This window comes from Entelurus aequoreus, linkage group LG11 (genome assembly GCF_033978785.1).
Source record: "Entelurus aequoreus isolate RoL-2023_Sb linkage group LG11, RoL_Eaeq_v1.1, whole genome shotgun sequence".
NCBI lineage: Eukaryota > Metazoa > Chordata > Actinopteri > Syngnathiformes > Syngnathidae > Entelurus > Entelurus aequoreus.
The window spans coordinates 66,403,151-66,428,602 of NC_084741.1; the positions used below are offsets into that span (position 1 = coordinate 66,403,151).

Below are 25,452 nucleotides of genomic sequence, written 5' to 3' on the forward strand. Positions count from 1 at the left end.
AATACAGCAGAGCTGACACAAAATAGTGTGATGATTAAATGTGTACGTCACCTATTAGTTGAATTAGTACGGTTAAAATGTATTTTCTAATAACTTATTTGTGCAAATAACAGTGGAACCTCTAAAGCAGGGGTGTCAAACTCATTTTAGATCAGGGGCCACACGGAGAAAAATCTACTCCCAAGTGGTAAAGTCACGGCACGATAACTTAAACTTCAGATTGTTTTCTTTGTTTAACAATAGAACAAGCACATTCTGAAAATGTACAAATCATATTTTTTGTTGGGTTGTGTTTACACTTACATGTTGCGGTTAATAGAATTCTACCTTTATTTGTCGTTATTTATACTTTCTGAATACATTATGTGATAATGTTCATCAGTCAACTCATTGGTGTTAATTTTCAATCTATCAAGATAGAAAAATAATATCAAAATCAATTACAGGATATTATTTATGTAGATTGCTCATTTTTCTCGACTGGTGCACTAACATCAAGTGGTTTATTTGTTTTTTTACATATGTTGCATAAGATACAAGGAATTGCTATTGTGACATCTAGTGGACACATTTAGAACAGCAGTTTCTTTCATTCAAAAGTTTCGGCTCATTTTTAAACTTAGCAAACTCATCCCGCGGGCCGGATAAAACCTGTTCGCGGGCCTGAAGTTTGACACCCCTGCTCTAAAGTCAACCACAAAGAACTTCCAATTTGTTCTTATTTCATATTATGATAGAACTAACCCATTACATTGTCAAACTGTTGGCATTTCAAGACCTTTAAACAATATTAATATTTTAACTCTACTGTCATACAAGTGTGACTATAATCAGTGTTAATATTGATGTGTAAAAAAATAAATCAAAAAGAAGTTTAATATATTCGGTTTCCCTCTCTTTGGCATCAATTTCATATTATTATAAAAAATAATCTGTTAGAGGGTAAAACTGTTTGCATCACAAGGATTTATAAACTGTACAGGTAAGGTTTCAAATAACATTTACACATGTATAACTGTTATACAAGTGTAAATGTAAATTAAGAAGTTACAAGTAAACACATTGTTTTTGTTCTATGGTTACCATAACTTTTTACCTCATAGGCCTCAATTTCATATTATTTCATATTCAGTTACAGTCAGACTCAAGAACGGTCGCTATCATAAAACCTTTAATTGTGAAAGTTAAGTTAAAGTTAAAGTGCCAATGATTGTCACACACACTAGGTGTGGCAAAATTATTCTCTGCATTTGACCCATCACCCCTGATCACCCCCTGAAAAGTGAGGGGAGCAGGGAGCAGCAGCGGTGGCCGCGCCCGGGAATCATTTTGGTGATTTAACCCCCAATTCCAACCCTTGATGCTGAGTGCCAAGCAGGGAGGTAATGGATCCCATTTTCATAGTCTTAGGTATGACTCGGCCGGGGTTTGAACTCACAACCTACCGATCTCAGGGCGGACACAACCACTAGGCCACTGTGATGTTTTCAGTCAAATTTTTGTGAACATTCCTACCTGTTTAACATAAGTTAACCTCTCTTATCGTAGAGATGTGCTAAAGAAAACATTTAGTTTCTTGTTCTATAGTTATCATCACTTTTGTACCTTTTTGACATCAATTGTTTCCCTCTGTGGCATCCATTTCATATTATTATAGTAATAATATGTAACAGAGCCAAACTTTGGCCGTTTTTATAGGTATAAGTACTAACATAACATTTAAAATTCCTAACTTTCATACAAGCAAGTAAAACAACTGTCAGTAATGTGTAAAAAAAAAAAAGGTTACATTTCCTGTGTTATCGCACACACATAAAAGCAAAATACACCTAAAGTAGTTAGTTTTAGAGGCTCACTGAACTGAATCACTTTTTTATTTTCTAATTTAGATTGATTTGAATACTTTAAAGGTTCTATTAAATTCCCATTAAAGGTGTGGAATGTTTGAATTTGTGTTTTATTTTTTTAGCATGTATGTCAATAATGCTCTGCAGCGCTCTATATTTTGGGATCACTTCACTTCCTGAAAGGATGAATTGACTTTTTTCACTGGCCTTAACATTGATTTTCTCTTTTATTATTGTGTTATTCTGTTGTTGCCGCACTTTGGATCACACAGCAGGTCTGTTGCTCCGTACTCCTCTTTCTGTGAGACATCCATCATGCTGGTATTGACATTGTGTGTCCTATACGTTAGCATGGATAACTCCTGTCAATTTGAGACATCCATCTTGCTGGCATTAACATTGTGTGTTCTATACGTTAGCATGGTTAACTCCTGTCAATTATCATCAGAAACGGTATAGCGTTTCATCCAGCAGTTCAAACTTCGCTCCTCTCTTTGTCCAACAGGTCCCCAGATTTATCACTCGGCGGTATGTATCCTCGTCCAGTTCCTGATGCTGAGGCTCATGGGAAGGACGGTCACAGCCGTTTTGAGCAGCTTCAGCTTTCAAATGGTGAGACGTCCTCCTATGACTTTCTCTTTGTCTAACACCACGGTAGCTTCCTTCTTTCCTGCATCTGTTGGCCTTGTCATTGCATGTGCGAGTGTTGCCTGGCCAAAACAGAAGTTATCATATGAATTTAACCAAGTACAAATATTAGCCTTACTGCAGTGATTTATTGTTTTCAGTATTTTTAGAAGCTATGTCCAGGGACACTTGAACAGTTAATTTATTACATTTGTCCAATGGTAAAACTCTTATATTCTATGAAATCCCAGTATACAGTGAAACATTTCAAGAATGTATTTCTTAATTTCTCTGATATGTTCCATCCATCCATTTTCTACCGCTTATCCCACTCGGAGTCGCGGGGGTGCTGGAGCATAACCCAGCTGCTCTGATATGTTTTATCTAGTAAAAATAATTTTGTGTCTCATGGAATGTGAATTAAAAAAAAAACCTCAATGTTTTCGACTACTGGTTTGCGTTCTAATTAGCAAATAGGCCGGAAAAAAAACACCATAAGCCTTTAATGGATCCATTTGTTTAAATTGAAGCCCTAAAATCAAATAACTTTTGAACGATATGTTAATTAAATGAGAATAATGCGCTTGTATGCAGACAGTGAGTGCATCATTAAGTAGCTAGAAGAGCAGCAATGCTTGGTTATACCCTGTTGATGATACAAAACGAGTCCAAGAAGTCAAACGGATGCATTTATCTGGAAAAAGTCATTTTATACATCATCAAAATGCAGTGTCATTTATACTAAAGCTTGGTTTACACTTTTGCGTCTCACGTACCTTCCCGCACCTCCCAAAAATCCTAGCTTTGCATCGGTGGCGACACGTACTGTGGAGCTGTGATTGGTCAGCTTTTGGGTCCCTGAGCACAGGGGAAAAGATGTTGTGCTTGAAATCATTGTATAGAATAAAGCAACAGTGATTAAACATTTGCAAACCAATTTTTTATGTGTACTTTACTGCTTGGTGCGCTCTAAAAATAATTACTGAATTTTTCATTTTTCAGCTTATTGTGTTGTTGCGTCAAGAAGAAGTCACAAAGTACGACACGCATTTTAACTTTTATTGCCAATTTTGTGCTAACAGATTTAATTCCAATTAGAAGATGGTCAGTAAAACATATCTGCACAAGTTTGACGAAAGAACCACCATTACATGTTATTTAGACCAGTTATTTAGACGAGGAAGTGTATAAATGTAGAAAAAAATATTATACTATGACACATTTTAAAGTAAAAACTGTTGTAAGCAATTCTTCTGAAACTTATTTTGTTAGTGCAGTCAATCTATTATTGTGAAGGCTGGAAGTGTGCTGCTGTTCTTAGACTGCTATGTTTTTGCGTGGAAACAACTAAATGCTGTGAAGAAATACAAAAGTGTGCCACTCGAGTTACGGCTGCTGTCCTGTCAGTACATTGATATTGCATCATTGGTGTCGTCCAAAATGACACAAGCCGTTGTGTTGCGGGTGTATGGTTTGTCCTGGCTAGCAATAGCTTTGTAGTTTGTTCGCACACTTAGCTGGTGTTTCAAATGGTAGTTTGGTTCGGTGGGGGGCGGGTGAGTGTTTCTGGGATGAATGAGCAAGTGAATGATCAGAACTATGCATACATGCTCCAAACTGATTAGTAACACACAAAAAAAGACATGATTTGAGCAACACATGCTGTCCGAACCGTGTCAGGATTTTTTTCATAAACTGTTCCATCTCTACAGCACTGTATTATTGAAGACAAAGCATATTATTAGTGGTCTAATTTGCATCAATAATTGTAATTTATTTTTCCATTTTGGCAGGTTTTTTTGTAGATTTTTTTTGTTTACGGTAATTGTATTATTCAATTGTGTCCTATTAAAATAAAAGGTGTGTGCCGCAAATGTCCCCCTCGCTGCACCCCGGATCTACCTCAAACTCTTCAGACGTTATCTAACCCATTGTTTTAAAACAGTGCAGCAAATGTATTGACTTAACTGCCTGATGATTTGTGCACACTCAGTTACAACACATGGAAGCTATTAAAACTGTATTTTGTAACGATTATATTTAAAGTTGTTTCTAACTAGTATAAGTCCACACATAGTTAAGTGTTTTTTTCTACTTTTTCTACATCCATACACATCAGCATTCAACACACAATTGTTAGTTCTCAATCGCAATTCAGTCACGATGAAGCCTAGAAAAAGAACTGCTTTATTGCCGCCTCAATATAATGTATAATAATATAATTTACACTTCTACTTGCTTATGGTAGGTTTCAAATTGCTTGTGTGTGTTGCTGCACCATAACTAGAACATGAATGATTTCTATTATAAATCCGTTTTTTTAAATAAATACATGAATAAACAAAAATGCTGTTTCTTACAACTGCGTAAACACTGAAAACAAACATTTTAAAAAGCCTATTTTGGATTATTTTAAAAAGTTTAGTTTTTAAGGACATGAAACACAGTTTGCTTGTAGATGAAAGGCCAAATAGCAAATATTTGATGTTTTCAAGTACATAAAACACAGTTTTCTTGTAAATGAATGGCCAAATAGAAAAGATTTGCAGTCTTTCACACCTAACTCATCCAAGGATGCCTTTTACGGACTTGGCTTTGTGCGCAGGTAACAGAAAAGAGCCTCCTCTAAATTGATAGGATGAAGAATTACAATGAATTGATGGAATCCGTGTCAAACTACCGGTACTTGATTGTTTTTCTATAAAAAGGTATGTCTCAATATTAATGTCTGTGTAGACAATCATTTTCTTCCTAACTGTTTCTGAGATGCTGTTAATGTTAATGATTCACCAGTCTTAGCTAGAGTGTGGAACCTTTTTCTTATCAGGACCATTTCTGGTGTGACTTTTAAAAATCATTATTATGCATAGTAAGCATTTGTGAGTAAATGTTTTAGAGGTGTGTGGGTTTGTGTGTGTGTGTGTATATATGTATATGTGTATATATATATATATGTATGTATACATACAGTATATATATGTATATGTATATATATGTGTGTATATATATATATGTATGTATGTATGTATGTATATATATATGCACACACACACACACGTGTGTGTATAAATTGTAAGTCCTATCAAATGCTCTCACGTTGCCCATCCTTTTTCAACAGCCTCCAGATATATTAGCTTTGACTGTTTTTTTTAAATACACATCATGTATGCAAACTTTTTTTTAAATTATATATTTCTTTGTCCTTTCCCTGCAGTTATACCTGTTGGCAGGCTATTACTACACAGCGACGGAAGAGTATGACATTAAGTGGACGATGCCTCACTGTGTGCTCACGCTCAAACTTATCGGTAAACTCCTTTTGCGAAAAGCTGCACGCTCTTTGGCTCTTGTTTTACAGCTACCATCTATCCATCTGCCTATGATGCTTTTTTCATGCCCGTTAACCGCTTGTGCACGCTGTCCTGCTTAATTTGATGTCACGATTTCATTCATTAGTCACCCTAACATAGTTTTCTTATGCCCGTTTTGCGTTCTCTGATTTCAGGTTTGGCATTTGATTACTATGACGGCGGGAAAGAACCAGTGAGTTGGTTGATGTCGTTGCTTTCTTTTGTGTTCTTTCTTCTCCACATACACTCACCGGCCGTTACATTAAGCACACTCGAAAAAATTGGTATGAAGTGTTTGTTTTGTGGGGTTTTTTAAAGGTTCCCATTTCATGCAATTTTTCAACAGCTTGAAATAAGTCCTTATAAGAGGTGTGTTGGCCAAAATCTAACCTGTCCACATGAACACGGATATTTTTAAAAACAATCTCTGTTTAAAAGAAACACTTGTATCAATTTGGAATCCTGCAAAGCAGCCACAGCTGCCTTGGTGACATTATAACGCCTCTGTTCATCATTATTGTAATTAGATGTACAATGACAAGTAGATTATCTTTAAAATTAAAATTAGCACAAACTTATGTGGAGCCCAATGTGTTTATATATATATATATATATATATATATATATATATATATATATATATATATATATATATATATATATATATATATATATATATATATATATATATATATATATATAAATAAATAAATATAAATATAAATAAGTCACAGTGTCTGCCGCTGCCCATAAATGAATGAAACACTTGTAAGTCAATGTCTTCATGTTCTGTTGTTAAAGTCATCTTAAAACATTAGGTTGCACACTTCTTATGAACCAAACTCAGTTTTACTTATCCTAGCACAAGCCAGAGTTTTTGAAACTCTTCACTCTGTCCAGAGTTTTTAAAAGTCATGTGCATGTGGACAAGAGGCCAAAACACATTAGAAAGTATGCGTTTTTAAAGTACCTGAAAGTGCTTTCATTAAGTCCTACTAAGAACCCGCCAGTTTTGTGTGCGTGTTGCTTTAATGTTAATGAGCTGCGTTGATGATATTGTTGCTCGCGGTAAAGTGAGCTGTTCCTAATATCTTGGTTAGCTTATTTCATTGACTACATGACATTTGCGAATGACTACAAAGAGAGCATATACATTAAAACAGAATTATAAAGTTACAGCTTTTGCATTGAATCATATTACAGTATAAGCAGGTGTACCTCATTATGTGTCCGGTAAGCGTAGTTCACTGAAACGACATTTCTCTCTATTAGTTGTACAGTAGTTTGTTTTGTTATTAGATATTGATTTATTCTTTAAATAACATGAATATTCATCATGTAGCTGACAATTGCAATGAAGGCCACTCCCATGGAAGCATATTCAGATTGTGCGCAGTGTTGCCATATGTTTGTATGCACTTGTGAAAAATATGGCTTCCCTTCTAATCCTAAATCGTCAGGAGGAGCTGACTTCACAGCAGAAAAGCGCAGCCCTGTCGTCCACGCTCTCGCTGCTGGAGGTGTGCGGCTTCTCTTACTTCTACGGGGGCTTCCTGGTGGGCCCCCAGTTCACGCTGCGCAGCTACCAAAGGCTGGTGGCTGGGGAGCTCAGCGACTGCCCTGGAAAGCCTCCAAACAGGTACCCAGAATTTTGTTCATGTTTCATATATCTGATATATCCTATCAAATCTTCATGTGTTTCTGTTCCAGCCTTGTACCAGCGCTGAAGAGGTTTTCTCTAGGTTTTCTCTTCCTGGCTATCTTTGCAATATTCAGCCCTCATTACCAGGAGAGCTACTACCTGACAGATGAATACGATGTGAGTATGCGCATGTGCTCACCTTTGTGCATTCACAAAGTTTCCTGCACGTCTAAACTTTTCTGCTTCCTCCGCAGGCTCAGCCATTCTGGTATCGCTGCGTCTTCATTCTGATTTGGGCTAAAATCATATTGTATAAATACGTCTGCTGCTGGCTAATAGCCGTAAGTGTTTTTCAGACATTTCTAATTGTTTTAATACATATTGGAAACATTTTGTTTGGTACAACCCAAATAGCTGAATTAAAGTTGTACTGTGTGCCAAGTATCTATATTAATGTAACATTATGTTTATTATTGTGCACATCGCAATGCAACATACTAAATACTGTTGGTTTGAAAAGGAGTAAAATACAAGCGCTGCAAACACACAACATTAATATCAAAATTTGGAGATTTTTGCTGTTCACTGGACAGTGACAATTTAGTGTTAAATGATTTCCTTTCTGACAGTGTCAATAAAATGTATGCATTAATGTGGTTTGTTACTTTTTAATTAGTAGAATTATGCAAAAAAAATAATTTTCTTCTTGCAAAATGTAATAAATATGAATAAAGGATATTTTGAATGTGTAATAATGTATTACATTATCTATCAATTAAACAGACACGTGATTACAAAATGTAAAATGCCATTAAATTAACAAAAATTAAATTAAATAACCACATATACATACATTTAAATGTTGGTAAATAATTAAAAATGCCTTGAAATATAAAATATAAAAATGTATCATGAAATAATGAATAATCAAAGAAAAAATGTCTGAAATGTATTACTAGATCATTTTTTATGTATAAAAAGGTCATTAAATAAATAAAGGGTAAATAGTTTATTGCAATTATTTAAGAATATACTTCTATATATTTAATTGAATGGGTTAATTTATAAAATTATTTAACAGTCAAATTCCTTATTTAATATTTGCATTATACATTTATTTGGCGTTATATTTATTTAATCTTAGCACACAAAAAACCTACAGAGTGAAGAGGAGAGGTGACATCAGCACTTAAGCAAGAACTCCATAAAAGTTGGGTGCAAGTCCTGATAAAAATGATGTGAAATGGATAGAGGAAAAAAATGTTTTCCTAATGTTGCCGCAGAATGAAAATGGAAAACCGGTCCTCTTACTTTCTGTGAACTAGGAAGTAGCTTGCCAACATATGAAAACAAACTAGATACTCTTCTCAGGCAGCGACGTTCGAATACATTGTCATTGAAAGGCTTCATTGAGCATACCAGCTGTTTTAATGTCTTAAAATAGTCTTCAGCAATTGAAATACTTGATAACCTCCACACATCTGTCTACATCCAGTCAGTAAGACTGTAAATTCGTTTTTAAGGCACACCTTAATTAGCAACTAGCTTGGCAGGTTTTTCATGGATAAATGACACTTGGCAAGGCAACTTTATTTGTATAGCGCTTTTCATACACAAGGCAGACTCAAAGTGCTTCACAGACAACAAAGTGAAATGAAAGAAAATAAAAGCAAAATTAAAATGCAGACAATAAAAATAAAAACAGTGCAGACGTTAAAAGTTAAAAGATTAAAAGATTTAGCTGAAAGCTAAGGTGAACATAAAAGTCTTCAGTCTAGTTTTAAAAGTAGTCAGAGTTGGGGAAAGTCTGACATCTTCAGGAAGTTTATTCCAGCTATTTGTTGCATAGTGACTGAATGATGCTCTCCCTTGATTTGAGTTTACTCTTGGAACCGCTAACAGATTGGTCTCAGAAGATCTTGGTGATCTAGAGGGCTTATATAGTGGGAGCATATCAGTAATATACTTCGGCCCTAGACCATGTAGTGATTTATATGTGAGCAGGAGGATTTTAAAATCAATTCTCTGATGTACAGGGAGCCAATGTAAGGATTTAAGAATTGGTGTAATGTGCTCACATTTTTTGGTCTTTGTTAGAACTCTAGCAGCAGTGGCATGATGATGATATGCGTTTGCAGGAAGGCGTATGCATCTTGACAGGGCTCGGGTACAACGGCGTGATAGAGGGCGAGCACCAGTGGGACGCCTGCGCCAATATGAAGGTGTGGCTCTTCGAGACCACGCCGCATTTCGGGGGAACCATCGCCTCATTTAACATCAACACCAACGCCTGGGCCGCCAGGTCAGTGGAAGCTGTGAAGCTCTCCAGCTGCTGTCAGGGATGTTCATTATTCAGTCAAGATGACAGTTGAAAATAGACGACAGCGACACAGCCCCAATTTGCACATTGGAAACACTAAAGCCCACATGCCAAAAAGTCTTCACGTTGAGGTTTTTTGCATGAAACTTTAAATATCTGGAAGGCTGAATTTCCATCCCAGGTGTGAGCCTGGCTTACTATATATTGCTTCAGTCTAGTGCAGGGCTAGTCAACTAAATAGCTTCAGGACCTCAGGTTGAACTTCTTCTTTCTCTTTTATTCCTATTTTCTGTGTAACTTTACCTCAAGGCTCTGCCATATCTTGAAACCTTTATTTCACCAAATACAGTAAACTGTTGTTTATCGCTGTAGGTACCTTGCCTGACAGTGGTAAATTAACTTCTGTGAAGTAGGAATTATTAATAATTGACTGAATATTTTCATAGCTAGAATATAACAACCTGTTTATGACCTTCCAAATAAATTTTGTATCATTATGAGAGCCCCCTGGACATGAAATAACACCCACATACTAACCTTTACACTCATTTAATCCAATATAATAATACTGTTTGATAGGGATGGGAATTGATAAGATTTATACAATTCCAATTCCATTTTCAATTCTGCTTAACTGTTCGATTCTTTATCAATTCTCATTTTGATAAAAGAATAGCAAACAAGTTGATTAGCATCAACTTTGTTTAGTTTAAAAAAAAACATGAGTATACAGTACACAGTAAGGTCTTAGAACAGTGGTTCTCAAATGGGGGTACACGTACCCCTGGGGGTTCTTGAAGGTATGCCAAGGGGTATGTGAGATTTTTTTTTAATGTCTGTCAAAAAGAACTGTGAAAAGAAATGCAACAATGCAATATTCAGTGTTGACAGCTAGATTTTTTGTGGACATGTTCCATAAATATTGATGTTAAAGATTTATTTTTTTGTGAAGAAATGTTTAGAATTAAGTTCATGAATCCAGATGGATCTCTATTACAATCCCCAAAGAGGTCACTTTAAGTTGATGATTACTTCTATGTGTAGAAATCTTTATTTATAATTGAATCACTTGTTTATTTTTCAACAAGTTTTTAGTTATTTTTATATATTTTTTTCCAAATAGTTCAAGAAAGACCACAACAAATGAGCAATATTTTGCACTGTTAATACAATTTAATAAATCAGAAACTGATGACATAGTGCTGTATTTTACTTCTTTATCTCTTTTTTTCAACCAAAAATGCTTTGCTCTGATTAGGGGGTACTTTAATTTAAAAAATGTTCACAGGGGGTACATCACTGAAAAAAGGTTGAGAACCACTGTACCCACAGTCTTGATGTAAAAAAATATTCTGTTTTGGAAAATAACTAAAATATAATAATAAAATAAATACTGTACTGTAGTAATAAACAAAATACATTTTCTGTGACAAATTACAGTTACACAAAAATGTAAAAGAACTTGTTTAATATTTTTCGAATAGAAATAAAAATTATATATGTTGTTAAAAATGTATATACAGAATATATGCTGTGTGCTCAACAGTAAGTACAACTACGTCAGTCAAAGACAAATACAAGCAAGTCAAGTCAAGTAGAACTGTACACTGTGCAATTTTTTAACCATCAAGTATGAAAGTGAACCAATATTTTGCAGAAAAGTAAGCATATCTGCTTTTTTAGGAAACATAAGCGATATTTCTTTTTTGACTGCAAACTAATTTGGACTCCAGCAACAATGCCTATGCTGTTTGCAGCCGAGTAGTGCAATCAATAAACAAAATTCAATTTATTAGTTAGAAAATCATCATAGCCTTCTTAAGAACATCTTTCACTCTTTTGGGACAGCTTTTTTTTTTTAAATGTTCGTAAAATATTTTGGATGTCAGGACTCTCAGGATCTTCCACACTAAATTTAACTAACTTGGTTGGTTGATTTAGAGCTGTGTCAATACGTATATAATTATAATTAAACGCTAAATAGTGCTTGCAAAACAATGATGAGTGTTGATAAATCACATTGCGTGTGCTGTATATTGAATTTGCATCTTCTCCTCCAAGTATTGTGGGCATTTTGATGATCAGCATATATTCTGCATATTAATGAAGACAGAGTCGCAAAATGGATTGCATGACTTATTGTAATCACTTAACAGACACAATCCACTTTGCACACGTTTAGTAGATCAGCTTTGCATGTGCTATCAAATTTGTATGTGTTTTGGTACACGCAAACCTTTGGTAAATCAAGCCTCAAATATTTTGATATGAATCTTATTGGCATCTGCTCACTGCACAGATATAAGTGAAATGTGTAATTTGTTGGTCTCATTTAGTGCAATATTGATATTGTATTGTAGTCATTTTATGTACCGAGTTATAGTCCTCCCCTCTGCTCTGAAATGCACTTTTCACCAGTAATTATATGTGCGTTACTGTTTAAAAAGATTAATATCTCTTTCTCGACCAGGCATGTGTTTAAGCGGCTGAAGTTCTTGGGCAACAAGTTGCTGTCCCATGTGTCCACTTTGTTCTTTCTGACCATTTGGCATGGACTCCACTCTGGATACGTTCTTTGTTTCTCCTTGGAGTTCTTCATCATAATTTTGGAGAGACAGGTACACTAATTTACTTCTCAAGCACACTTAAAAAGCAATCATTATCTTTGTTTGCCTCATTAAAATGGTGCACAATTTTAATTAGGAGAGTCTCTTGTTCTTCAACCATATTGATCAAATCAATTATAAATGTGTTTATTAAATGATGACTGGGGTGCTAATTTGGCATTGGTCCATTTTAAAGAAGTCATCACGTGTGTGTTGTGTGCGACAGGCCCAGGCGTTGGTGCAGGACAGTCCAGCGCTCACAAAGTTGGCCAACAGCTCCCTCTACCCGCTCATATACGTCATCCAGCAGTTCATCCACTGGCTCTTGATGGGATACGCACTGGTGCCCTTCTGTATCTTTACCTACGACAAATGGCTAAAGGTAACGCACCAAAACCGATACTGTTAGCACTCTTTAATGTGAATGCAGGAGAATTGCAGAAAATAATTATGTATTTTTATGACTCAAATCAATGGACTTTGACTTCAAGGTCTGAAATCCCAGTACCGGTAATACATACTTACTTAGACTTAGACACACTTTATTGATCCACAAGGGAAATTGTTACATACAGCACTTTTTGGCTGCCGCTACAGTTAGAAGTGCTAATTCCTCTTCTAAAGCTTTTGTATTACGGTATTCTTCTTCAATTTTATTCTACAATTTAAAATAAATGTCTGAGGTCCCAAAATAGTGTATTGGTTAGGGGAGTAACGGTACGTGTATTTGTATTGAACCGTTTCGGTACGGGGGTTCCGGTTCGGTTCGGAGGTGCACCGAATGAGTTTCCACACGGACATATTAAGTAGCGTAACGCACGTTGTGTAAACAATGCACACCGATGTACAACACACGGCATGCTAGCAGCTAACAGGCTACGATAGACTGACCATACATCCTCTTTTCACCGGACAAGTCCTCTTTTGCGGAGCTGTCAGGGCGGAGTTTCTTAAATGCCTCAAATGTCCGGCATTTTGAGTTAGGGTTGCGTGTATTTTCAATGTACGTTCAGGGTTAAGAAGGGGTTAAAAACAACAAATTGTGCGCACAGCAGCATTTGTGAGGGAGGGGCAGAGACAGAGAGAGCGAGAGAGTTATGATAAACGCGCATGCGTCGCCAGGCTCTGCTTTTTATCCATAGATTTATCAGATTTCATTTTTTATTATCTATAGCAGGGGTGTCAAAAGTGTGCATGTTTTAAAGGCCCACGGCACATTCTAAAAATACTATTAAAATAAACAAAAACCTAACAAAAGTGAAATAAAAAAGCTTAAAGGTTAAATGTAATTTAGAAAAAGTTGCAATGTTGACTAATAAAACAAAGCTGTTTTTTTTTCTTTCAAACGGTCATTGCTCAAAACATAAAATTGAATCAAAATCAATGTTATTATGAATTATTAACCTATCCAAGGTTCCGACTACTTCACATCAAATATTCCAGTACGAAAAATATTTTTGGTGGAAGATTTTGCAAATTTGGTAAATAAGTAACCCAAAAATTTATATTTTGTTTTCTTACTATACCGAAAATGAACCGAACCGTGACCTCTAAACCGAGGTACGTACCGAACCGACATTTTTGTGTACCGTTACACCCCTAGTATTGGTCAAAATCTAGCCTTGATGCTAAAAGTCAGTTTAAACATCTGGTTAGTAAAACCCTACTGTTTACACGCCATAGTGTGTATCTGTAACTTGGGGTTAGCGCATGGCATGGCAGCTTCCGCCATCAAGGGTCTGTGAATAGGTGAATGTGATGTATAATGTTAAGCGCTGTGGGTATCATTTCAGGTATAGTATAGCGCTATATGCATACAGACCATTTACCATTCACTTCAATGCTAATGAGCTGTGTTAGGTGAGTACTTAAACCCCTTTTTACATTTACACTGTAACGCCGCACTTTTCCAACGTAATAGATACCGTATGTCACATACAACAAGGTAACATTAAAGAGTAAATAAGAGGACACAAATGTTTGCAACAGTAATGTAAAGCTACATTACACTCACTTTAGCTAAGGAACGACAAAACAATAATTTACCAATATTTGTAGACCATTTAAGTAGGGGGTTTTCTACAACAGACATGCAACTTTCTCATTTATTTGGAAAATGTTATACCAATACTACATACAGCAGTACCTCACATGAGCATAAATGGTTCTATGACCGAGTTCTTTACGCAAAACACTTGCATCTTAAGTCAACGTCGCTCATTGAAATGAATAGGTACTTGAAAAAGCACAATTTTAAAATCTAATATGCCTTTTTTTTTTTTTTTATAAACTTTTAGATCAGAAATATTGTATGAAAAACAATACAGTAGAATGTACTACTAATAAGTACAACAGGTTTATGAAGTAATATAATAATAGTTTACAGTATTCAACAATTTCTTTATTCCACACGGATGACCACAATATAGCGCAGACCTGGGCATTGTACGGCCCGCGGGCCGCATCCGGCCCTTTGCGCATCCCTGTCCGGCCCGCGTGAGTCCAATCATAAATTACAAAATACATTTCAAAAAGTATCTATGTCGAGTGTGCAATACAACGGTGCTGCTTTTGTTTTGAAAAGCGTTATTTGTATTACTTCCGTGTGGACGTATGCGCGTGTGCGATTGTGAGTGAATTGAACGGCGCAATTACAAATGACAAAATATAGTTTAAAAAACATCTATGTCGTGCGCGCAATACAACTGTGCTGCTTTTATTTTGAAATGTGTTATTTATGCCGTATGTCCGGGGGGGAACCTGTGAGTGAAGGTGCATAGAGACAAGTGATGAGACGCTAAAAAAAGAAAAGTTGATGAGGATTGGCGTGTTTCCAACAAGACATGGACTGCCAAGTATTTCTTTACATAAATTAATGGTAAAGCCGTGTGCTTAATGTGTGGTACACAGCTTGCTGTGTTTGAATATCATTTTAATCGCCACTACACGAAGAAACACGAGGGAAAATACCGGAATGTGTCTGATGAAGCGCGCGCAAGGGAGGCTGATGCGTTGATGGTAAAACTGCAAACCCAACAAGGACTTTGTGCCATATTTCACACCCCCAGAGATGCAGCCGTCAGGACAAGTTTCGTCATTTCTCACAAAAGCGCCAGAAAAAGTAAGGCGTTTTCTGACGGAGAGTTTATTAAGGAGTGCTTATTGGACTTTGTTGCGCTGATAATGCCCGGAGACATGGACTGTTTTTCGCTAACTTTGGATGATAGCTCTGATGCAGTCAATTAAAGAGACAACCACAGGTAATGACTTGTTCACAGAAGTAAATGCGTGTTGGGACAAGCTGGCAGGTGTGACAATCCAATCCACTTTATTTATATAGCACATTTAAACAACAAAATGTTTCCAAAGTGCTGCACAACAATATTACAAACAATATTCAAATATTATCCTTAGCTCCACCAATGACTGAATAAAAAGAAACAACAATTACATATAAAACCAATATAAAAAACAATATAAAATAAATATGATTAAAAACTATTTTTAACAACAGATGGTTGTCCAAATCTGATGGGGAAAAATGTTGGATAATGCAGGATAAAGTGACCATCAAAAGCAATCTGCTTTTGTATAAAGTTAAGTTAGGTTAAATTAAATTATTATTATTATTATTAATTATTATTATTATTATCATCATTATTATTTATCTTACGGTATATCAAAAATAATATTGAGCAAAATGTAATTGAAATATTGTTGTGTGGCCCTCCAGCAGTGCTCGGGTTGCTTATGCGGCCCCCGGTGAAAATTAATTGCCCACCCCTGATATAGCGTCTTTGGTGATATTTGTTAGCATCAAGAAAATATCCTTAATAGTCTTAATAAACTAGATGAATAAATCTCTCATAAGGTCAACAGCACATACTGAATATTGATGTCGCTAGAAAACATTGCTGAACAAAAAGGAAAATTTTTAGCTAAATAATGAGACAAAATATGAACTTCAGACCATAAAAACAATTGCAGACATGAACTGGAGATGAGACTGTTTGTAGCATCAAACCAACTGCAAACAAACGTATCCTTTTTCTCACTAGCGTCACGATCACAGCAGCACGGCACTCGTTATGTCAATCAAATACGGTACTTAGCGATCCACGGAGAAATCCAACATGGCCTTCCACGGATTATTGCTTAATTTTTGGACCCCTCCAACATGATGTGCCTCCAATCTTTTCTTCGCTCAACCCTTGTGAGAGTCAAATCTGGGGCGGCGTGGCGAAGTTGGTAGAGTGGCCGTGCCAGCAATCGGAGGGTTGCTGGTTACTGGGGTTCAATCCCCACCTTCTACCATCCTAGTCATGTCCGTTGTGTCCTTGGGCAAGACACTTCACCCTTGCTCCTGATGGCTTCTGGTTAGCGCCTTGCATGGCAGCTCCCGCCATCAGTGTGTGAATGTGTGTGTGAATGGGTGAATGTGGAAATACTGTCAAAGCGCTTTGAGTACCTTGACGGTAGAAAAGCGCTATACAAGTATAACCCATTTATCATTTATTTATTTAAATGAAGTGAAGTCGTAGCGAGCAGTAACGTCTTGGTGATGATTGTTGCGTCGACCAGCATTCCTCCAATGGGGAATGCAAATTGCTAGTCTCTCCCAGATTCTTTTTATGGCAATAAGCTGATGTTTATATTCAATCAACAGGCAGCAGTTGGTATTTTGTGGTTTATTCTCCAAGCTTAGAGGACAAACGTGAGACCAATCCAGCACACCAGCGTTCCCCAGCCCGGTCCAGATCGGTCTAGCTCGGTCTCCCCTCAAACCCCCGGAAGTCCCGTGATCTTCCCTCTGTCCCTCGCCCCCACTCCCTTTGTTTAGACTACTCCGAGTTATCTCTACTCTGACACATTCCAATCTAGAAGGCCAACACCTTACTATGAGACTCAAAAGAAGGAAGAATACTAGCTATTCTTTATATGACTATAGGAGTTTAGAAAGAAGTAACACTTAAATATGGATATGATTCTGATCTGCTTCCAACCTTGATGGTAGAAAAGCGCTATACAAGTATAACCTATTTATCATTTATTTATTTAAATGAAGTGAAGTCGTAGCGAGCAGTAACGTCTTGGTGATGATGCATGGTTTAAATCTTTTAAAAACAGTTTTTCTTAAGAGTTTATAAATCCACTCCATCCCATTTATGTTTTTTTCACAATCGCTTATGTATTTTCCTCTAAACCTTTCAAAATACGCCCAAATCTGTACTGATGCAGAAAAATATCAGTAGCTTAATGGGACTCCAGACCATCGCCTCAAACTCTGAAGTGCCTCTAGGACATGTGATTGCAACTCAGCAATAGAGGACTATCAAACAGAGCATGTTATAAAAGAATATACACTTTATTTCAGCCTGCCACAAACAGGTAGAAATATAACAGATTACAATACAAAACATATTTGACAAAGCATGAGCGTAATATAAGACATTTAAAAATGTTTACTGTAGTTCGGCCAGATGTACAGTCCAGGCCAAAAGTTTGGACACACCTTCTCATTCAATGTCTTTTCTTTATTTTCATGACTATGAAAGCATCAAAACTATGAATGAACACATGTGGAGTTATGTACTTAACAAAAAAAGGTGAAATAACTGAAAACATGTTTTATATTCTAGTTTCTTCAAAATAGCCACCCTTGCTCTGATTACTTTTTCGCACACTCTTGGCATTTTCTCGATGATCTTCCAGAGGTAGTCACCTGAAATGGTTATCACTTCCCAGGTGTGCTTGAAGCTCATCGAGAGAATGCCAAGAGTGTGCAAAGCAGTAATCAGGGCAAAGGGTGGCTATTTTGAAGAAAGTAGAATATAAAACATGTTTTCAGTTATTTCACCTTTTTTTGTTAAGTACATAACTCCACATGTGTTCATTCATAGTTTTGATGCCTTCAGTGACAATCTACAATGTAAATAGTCATGAAAATAAAGAAAACGCATTAAATGAGGAGAAGGTGTGTCCAAACTTTTGGCCTGTTCTGTAAAGCGTAGCGCTTTTATTTTGAAGCCGGAAGTGTGTGATTTGTTTGAGAAGGTGTCTTGACATGTTTTAACGACAGACCTGAATGTTTGCAATAATACAGTGCCTCTTGACTTCTCGCCTTCCAACTTTTGTTTCTGCTTAGCTTTTATGCTATCTTAATAAACCAGTCACAGTAACAATTTACATTTTATGTTATCAATGCACTTTAACTGTAATCTAAACACAAAAGTGGAGCTCCTCCTACCTCTTTGACAGCAAAAAATAGTTTCTTCTTGTCAGGAGAACTACTTGCCATGGCTTTGGACCTGATATTTCCATAATGTACCATTTTATTTGGCCATTTCTGCTCCCTATTTTCCCGCTAAAGACTCATCAGTAACTAGTCAACGCAGCCATATTTTCCCACGCAATGGAACAGCTCGAGGGTAAAAAACGATGCATTCGTGTTAATCACCCGTCCAAAAAAAGTGTGCCTTTTTAAAGGAAGTTATAGTTAACACGTTAACTTTTGACAGCTGTAATTTTACCGACTCATTCTGCTTCAGTATGGTAAAGACTAGCAGTGATACGGTCAAATTGTTTCGCCATCTTGGCGAGATGTCTGTTATGTTTTTGAGGATGTATTTCTTTAATTCAATGACTATTATCCCCTTCTTCTCAATGCTGTACTTCACACTCAATTTCTTTATTCCAATGATGTGAAAAACAAAGTTATGTCAATGTCTAACTGTAAGCTAATGCTAGCAAGTAAGACCAGGGTTCACTGTGGCATTTGCTCAAATGTTTACATGCAACTTAAGCATAACAAATAACCAAAACACAGCTCTTATCCCAAAACACTCTTAAAGGGGTCATATTATCATTTTTTTCCTACATTTAAACCATTCCTTGTGGTTTACAGAACATGTTGGTGTTTTTTTAGTCAAAATTTTGCATAGATTTTATTTTACAGACCATCTTGAAGCCGCTTTCTGACCACCTCTTGAGGATGCGCTGTTTCGTGGGCGGTCTTATTTAGATGCATCCACTTCGACTGCGTCTTATCCCTGTCAGCCGTGTTGTAGTTTTTAACGCTTCTACTGACCGATCTAGGTTAGAACTATACGCTACTTTCAATTAGGCAACAGCGGAGGATGCGTATGCAAGTTTGAGCCAGTCTGCCCCACAACAAGAGGATAGAGAAAAAGAAGGAGCTTATTGACTACATCGTTAAACTACAATGGCGAACTTGCGCAAAGATCTATCTGCAAACGGCTCATTTGAAGGAAGTATGAAGCAAAGTAAGATTGTTTTATAAATGCCTCTGCCATGCCTCCATGGTTTGATTTCAAATTTTCAGGTTTTACGCAGATCCCAAATCCAAAAAAACAGGTACGGTAGTTAGGAAAAGTTGTTTTTTCATAATAGGAGCCCTTTAGGTTGGGGAATCACTGTGCTGTATTAATGATTTGAAAACTTTTGTGTCACAAATTGGTGGCTGCCAAGGGGGTGCTGGCGTTCGGATGAGCTGCTATCCCACCCTCTTTCTGGTCCCCATATAAACTATGCCCCTCTAATACGCACAAACGCAACAAAAGGGTCATGTTATGTTACAAAGCCTGTTATTTCATCCACTGGTTAAATATAGCAACCAACCACCATAATATTTATTTTCAAAATCTTTCTTTCTCAAAGATCTCTTTTTAGTATATCCACATGCTACAGACACATGCATGTGTGGGAGTCAGCAAAGATTGACAGCCTGCGTGCCAGTCATCTTATTCGGCCTAAATTTTAACTGGGACAAATATAGACATATATTTGTTAAATCTGCTCTCCTAAACCGCTGTTGGTAATATATGGTAGCTTTTTTTTTCATTGTCATTTTGCCAGTGACGTACAGCAGTTTTACGAGATCATGTAACGCTGTAAAATAAGGAACTAAAGGCATAGCAGTAGAACAGATGGTATCTGTGGAAAAAATAAATGGACATTATGTTATCTGATAGTGATCATTTGCAAGTGGGAGTCTTGGCACTGAGGTTTAAGGGTGGAAAATGAAGAGTTGCCATGGTAATCGGAGCCAGGTGATGAAGATGACACCAGGGGCCTCATTTATAAAGCTTGCGTATGCTCAAAACCGGGTCGAAAAGGTGCGTACGTTCGTTTTCTACGCTTAGCCAAGCAACCTATCAAAACACAATCTGACGTAAGCCAGTGCGCACAAGTCTGCAAGCTTTTTACCTCGTGTACGCATTTCTTAAAGACATGGCAGACAAATATGTTAAATGGTGAGTGAATGTTAGAAATAGATTTTGATCCTCCATACAGTGGAAGCAAATAAATGTTTATCAATAAAGAAAAACATCAATGTCTTACAATTAATTACAAATTATTTGCTTTGTTTTTAAATTTGTAATCTATCGTTGCATTAACTGTTATGTCGCTGCTATTTTACATTACAGTGATGGAAATAGTTTGTCAATCAGATGTAAGCGCCTATATTGTATGTGCATGTCAACATATGAGTCGTGCGTATATTAGATTGATAGTCGTGGTAGCATTAAAGGAACACCATTATGCATGAGTCTGTTAGCACCATGACAAAAAGATACATTAAAAACAACACCGCTCTTAGGTATTTGAGCATGTCATGATCATGACAATATTTTAAAGTAGTTATGCATTTGATTATGTTAAACATCATGTTATAAATAAATAATTATATTTATTGGAATTTACAAGTTATGGTGCAGACGAAAAAGACAGTAAACACAAGAGAAGATAGCATGAAGTATAATTTTCCTCTAATCGTGACATGCGCACAATGTCAGCTCTGTATCGATCGGCAACTACAGTATATATATCGTTTGTAAAGTTTATTTCTGACCGTGACTGAAAAAAATGTACAGATGATGTCCAATTTCTTGATATATATATATATGGGAGCTGAGCCAGAAGGCAAAGCTCTCGGTCTACCGAGCTATCTACATTCCTACTCTCACCTATGGTCATGAAGTGTGGGTAATGACCGAAAGAATAAGATCGCGGATACAAGCGGCCGAAATGAGTTTCCTCAGAAGGGTGGCTGGCATCTCCCTTAGAGATAGGGTGAGAAGTGCAGTCACCCGAGAGAGACTCGGAGTAGAGCCGCTGCTCCTTCGCTTGGAAAGGAGCCAGCTTAGGTGGTTCGGGCATCTCGTGCGGATGCCTCACGAGCGTCTCCCTAGGGAGGTCCTCGTTGCACGTCCCACTGGGAGGAGGCCCCGCGGCAGACCAAGGACCAGATGGGGGGATTACATCTCCTCTCTGGCCTGGGAACGCTTCGGGATTCCCCAGGAGGAAGTCGCAAATGTTGCTCTGGAGAGGGAAGTCTGGGGGTCTTTGCTGGAGCTGCTGTCCCCGCGACCCGATTCCGGATAAGCGGTTGAAGATGGATGGATGGATATATATATATATATATTTAAGAGTGTACATTTAAAAACATTTGTACCAACGCATAGCCAATACTTATTATCTAGACCAGTGTTTCTCAACCCAGTGGTCCCCAATCACCGGTCCGTGACGCATTTGCTACCGGGCCGCTCAGAAAAAATAAAAAATGTATAAACTACCGCATTTTCTCTGACTTAACTTTCGCCTGTCCCACTAAACACACCAATAAGCTTTTTAATAGATGTATATTACAATAATTGCACATTAATGGACATATAAAATGTTAATGTGCCAGATTATAGCCAAAGGCTCATTTTTTATGCAAATTTTTTTGCTGTTTTTATGTGCCTGGGGATAGGTTGATTGGCAACACTAAATTGGCCCTAGTGTGTGAATGTGAGTATGAATGTTGTCTATCTGTGTTGGCCCTGTGATAAGGTGGCGACTTGTCCAGGGTGTACCCCGCCTTCCGCCCGAATGCAGCTGTGATAGGCTCCAGCGACCCCCCGCGACCCCAAAAGGGACAAGCGGTAGAAAATGGATGGATGTGCCACACATAGAAAGCCAGTCCATGAAAATAATGCATTCATTAAACCGGTCCCTGGTGGAAAAAAGGTTGGGGAACCACTTAACCAATGTTGGTCCGCGAGCGCCTCCTAGAGGGCCGCCATAAAGTATGTTTCTCAGCTACGATCCGTATGGGCCAGAGCAGTACTCAGTTGTAATACACTTTTCCACCACTTGTGGCAGTAATGACACTCAATCTCAAACAGAAGAAGTCTGGAGCTGTCACGCCAAATTTCTTCCCCCTACAAACCCCCCCCCCCCCCCCCCCCCCCATTTACTTCCATGGTCATGTTTCCTCTTACATCATTGACAGCGATCGATAGCACTTCGGCTTTGACTGCCCGTCGCTGGAAGGATACTTGGTCTTTGACAGCTGCTGGAATCTGAAGAAATCGATTATCGTTTTTTTTTTGTACAGGCGCGAAACAGGACAGTCGCATGCCGGTTAAGGACCCCCGGCAACTTTGTGATTTTATTGGACGCAGCCCCGGAAGTAAATTGGGGGGAGGAGGTTTTTGTAGGGGGAAGAAATTTGGCGTGACAGAGCCAAATTCATAGAGCAGTTTCATAAGCGCAAAAACTATGACTAAAGTAGTGAAGCTGCATTTTCATGAGCACTCAAATTTGATTGACATTAGTTAATCATTCATTTTTATTTTAGTTTTATTTTCGCAAAGTAAATGTATTTGTCAGTTATTTATCAGTCCCTTCTTAAGCTGTATATATGGTTCATATTTATTTTTCCAATCAGCCTGTCTTAAGCCTAAGGTTTATGTGGCAAATAAATATTAATCTTTGTGATAAACACATAGTTTCATATCATTTGACAAGGTTGTAGAATGTAAGTAGGTTAGATATAATTATTGAATACGATTAAAATCAAGAGTAAGATTACTAATTCCGTGTTAATATTTGAGTGTGCCTCGGGCCCCTGTAGTTGGAAAAGTTGGGCCGTGAGGTGAAAGAACCCCTAGACCACTAGAAAGTGTGTTAAATGTATAGTTCCCTTTGTAAAAAAATTAAAATAAATATAAGTTGGCAAATGTGTTTAAGCGGAAATACCAGCCTCTCTCTAATTATCACTTACATCTTCTTCTTTGCACTCTACAATCAACATATAACTTTTGTAATGTTGATTTTGACTTGACTCGTACGTTGTTTGTGTCTCCCAGGTGTACACATCAGTCTACTTCTGCGGTCACGTTTTCCTCCTCGTAGTCTTTTTAGTCATGCCATACTTGCGAAAGGCACTGGTGCCCAACAGGGAACGCAGCCAGGACAAGCAGGATTAAAGTCGGGTACCGGCAGACACACACAATGTAAAGCATCTTCCCTGCAATGTCAATGTTTTGTTTGAGTGTTTGTAAGTGTCTCTGTGCTTCTTTTGCAGGTCGGTCTAAGGCTTAATGTCCACAGAAAGGAACCGTGGCAAAAAGGAGCAGAATGGAAAATATTTTAGGCCTTTAGTATAAATAATATATAAATATATGTTCATGTGAAAATAAATATATATATTTTTGTGTTTTTTAAAAAGAAAAAGAACAATAATGAGGGTGTTTTATAAACAATTTTGGAGAAATGCTTACAGGAAAATGACCATTGTGCCACATGGGCTAATTGAGTGCACGTCAGCGGGCAATTTCCTGTTTGTTTTTATTTTCCGAAACACGTAGTTTGCACTCAGCAGGTTCACAGCCAGTCGTTGGTACCCTTTTTTTTTTCCTCATTCTGATTTCTATCCATCTCCAAATTGTGTTTAGCGGCAGTATCTCTTCATTGTGAGGTGTTCATGCACTTTCGGAATGTAACGTAACAACACACTGCTCGCATTGGAAACAACTCAATTATTAGGTGGGGGTTAGGATTTCATTTGTGAAGACGGCTAACACAAGCACTGTCATAAACACACACACACACACACACAACACCTGACTCAACATGGCCTTGTGTACATGAATGTTTTTACTGTTTGTTTTGCTTGTGATTTGTTTTGTGATAGAAAAAAAAAAGACTTTGATAGATTTTTCCAATTTTTGTCATTTTGAATGAGAAATACTACTTGTTGCAATGCTGTCCACCTTCTCATCCTGGATTGTATTATTTTGGTTTATTGCTGCCAATTTCTGTGTTGTTGTTTTTTTCCGAAATGTACAGATAGTCACTACTGCGTGTTATTTAAGAACAGAACTGTAAGTACTTTTTGAAGTGTCCTAATTTTTCCCACATTACTTTAACTGTGGCTCCCCCTATGGGTTGTGGTTAAAATACTTTGTTAGACATGCTAGCATACGTGTTATATCCTCAAATCTTTATTTATTGAACAAATGATGAATGACTTGTGGCCAATTTGTTGCTAAGTTCTGTCATTGCAGAGATGGTTTCTTTGACGGCAGCAATTTTTTTTAGCCAATTTTGCTCAAATTTTGCACACACATGCTTATCGGTACCCTTTGTACCAAATTTGTCAGCGTTCCAATGGAACAGCCTGTAGTTTTTTGTTTCTTTGTCGAGCATGCATATCTGTGTGAGAAATTTCAAGTCATTCTGACTTATGGGGTCAAGTAACAGTGCCACCATGTGGTGTATTTGCCAAAAACACAATAGGGGTGCATTTTCTAGCAACTTTACCCACATTTGTTTGTGCACAAAAGAGTTAAACAAAAATAAAGTGATGTGGAAAAATGAGGGCACTCATAAAGCAACAAAAAGAGAAGCTTTAGCCGTCCTTCACCTCATCTCACTTTGCAGGAATGCCTGTAGCAAATGTTAATGGTGATTATTATGATTTTGACAAAACAATGGTGACTATGATGTAATTTGAAAACTGCATTTTTTGCCTTACCAAATGGACAAATATCTACAAAAAAGTGGGATGGACCCATGGGGGAATGTGATTTAAAAAAAAATATTTTCTAATGTTGATTAATAAAACAAGTGCTGCATTTCAAATTGCCTTTGACGACAGCTCCTATGACGTCATGTTGCAGTTTAATCTGCGTGTTGAGGGAATTGGTATAAATTGACATGTGTTAATGACTATGATTGTGTTGAGATGAAATGTTTAATTTTAAGTATT

At 37.2% G+C, this 25,452-nt stretch overlaps 1 protein-coding gene across 3 annotated transcripts in view; it reads left to right on the plus strand.

Moving 5' to 3' along the window:
• lpcat3 (lysophosphatidylcholine acyltransferase 3) overlaps positions 1-25,390 on the plus strand; it is a 36,511-nt gene extending 11,121 nt beyond the window's left edge. The window contains exons 3-13 of one of the 3 annotated variants that reach the window (XM_062064349.1): positions 2,353-2,459; positions 5,689-5,782; positions 5,980-6,017; positions 7,285-7,463; positions 7,535-7,643; positions 7,721-7,807; positions 9,605-9,768; positions 12,257-12,404; positions 12,619-12,774; positions 23,549-23,674; positions 23,767-25,390. In XM_062064349.1, coding sequence (XP_061920333.1) covers positions 2,353-2,459; positions 5,689-5,782; positions 5,980-6,017; positions 7,285-7,463; positions 7,535-7,643; positions 7,721-7,807; positions 9,605-9,768; positions 12,257-12,404; positions 12,619-12,774; positions 23,549-23,668 — 1,202 coding nt within the window. In that variant the 3' untranslated portion in view covers positions 23,669-23,674; positions 23,767-25,390. Of the gene's footprint in view, positions 1-2,352; positions 2,460-5,688; positions 5,783-5,979; positions 6,018-7,284; positions 7,464-7,534; positions 7,644-7,720; positions 7,808-9,604; positions 9,769-12,256; positions 12,405-12,618; positions 12,775-23,548; positions 23,696-23,766 lie in introns of all 3 variants that reach the window. The other 2 variants (XM_062064351.1, XM_062064350.1) reach the window with 2 other exon arrangements.
• The last annotated feature ends 62 nt before the right edge of the window (positions 25,391-25,452 follow it).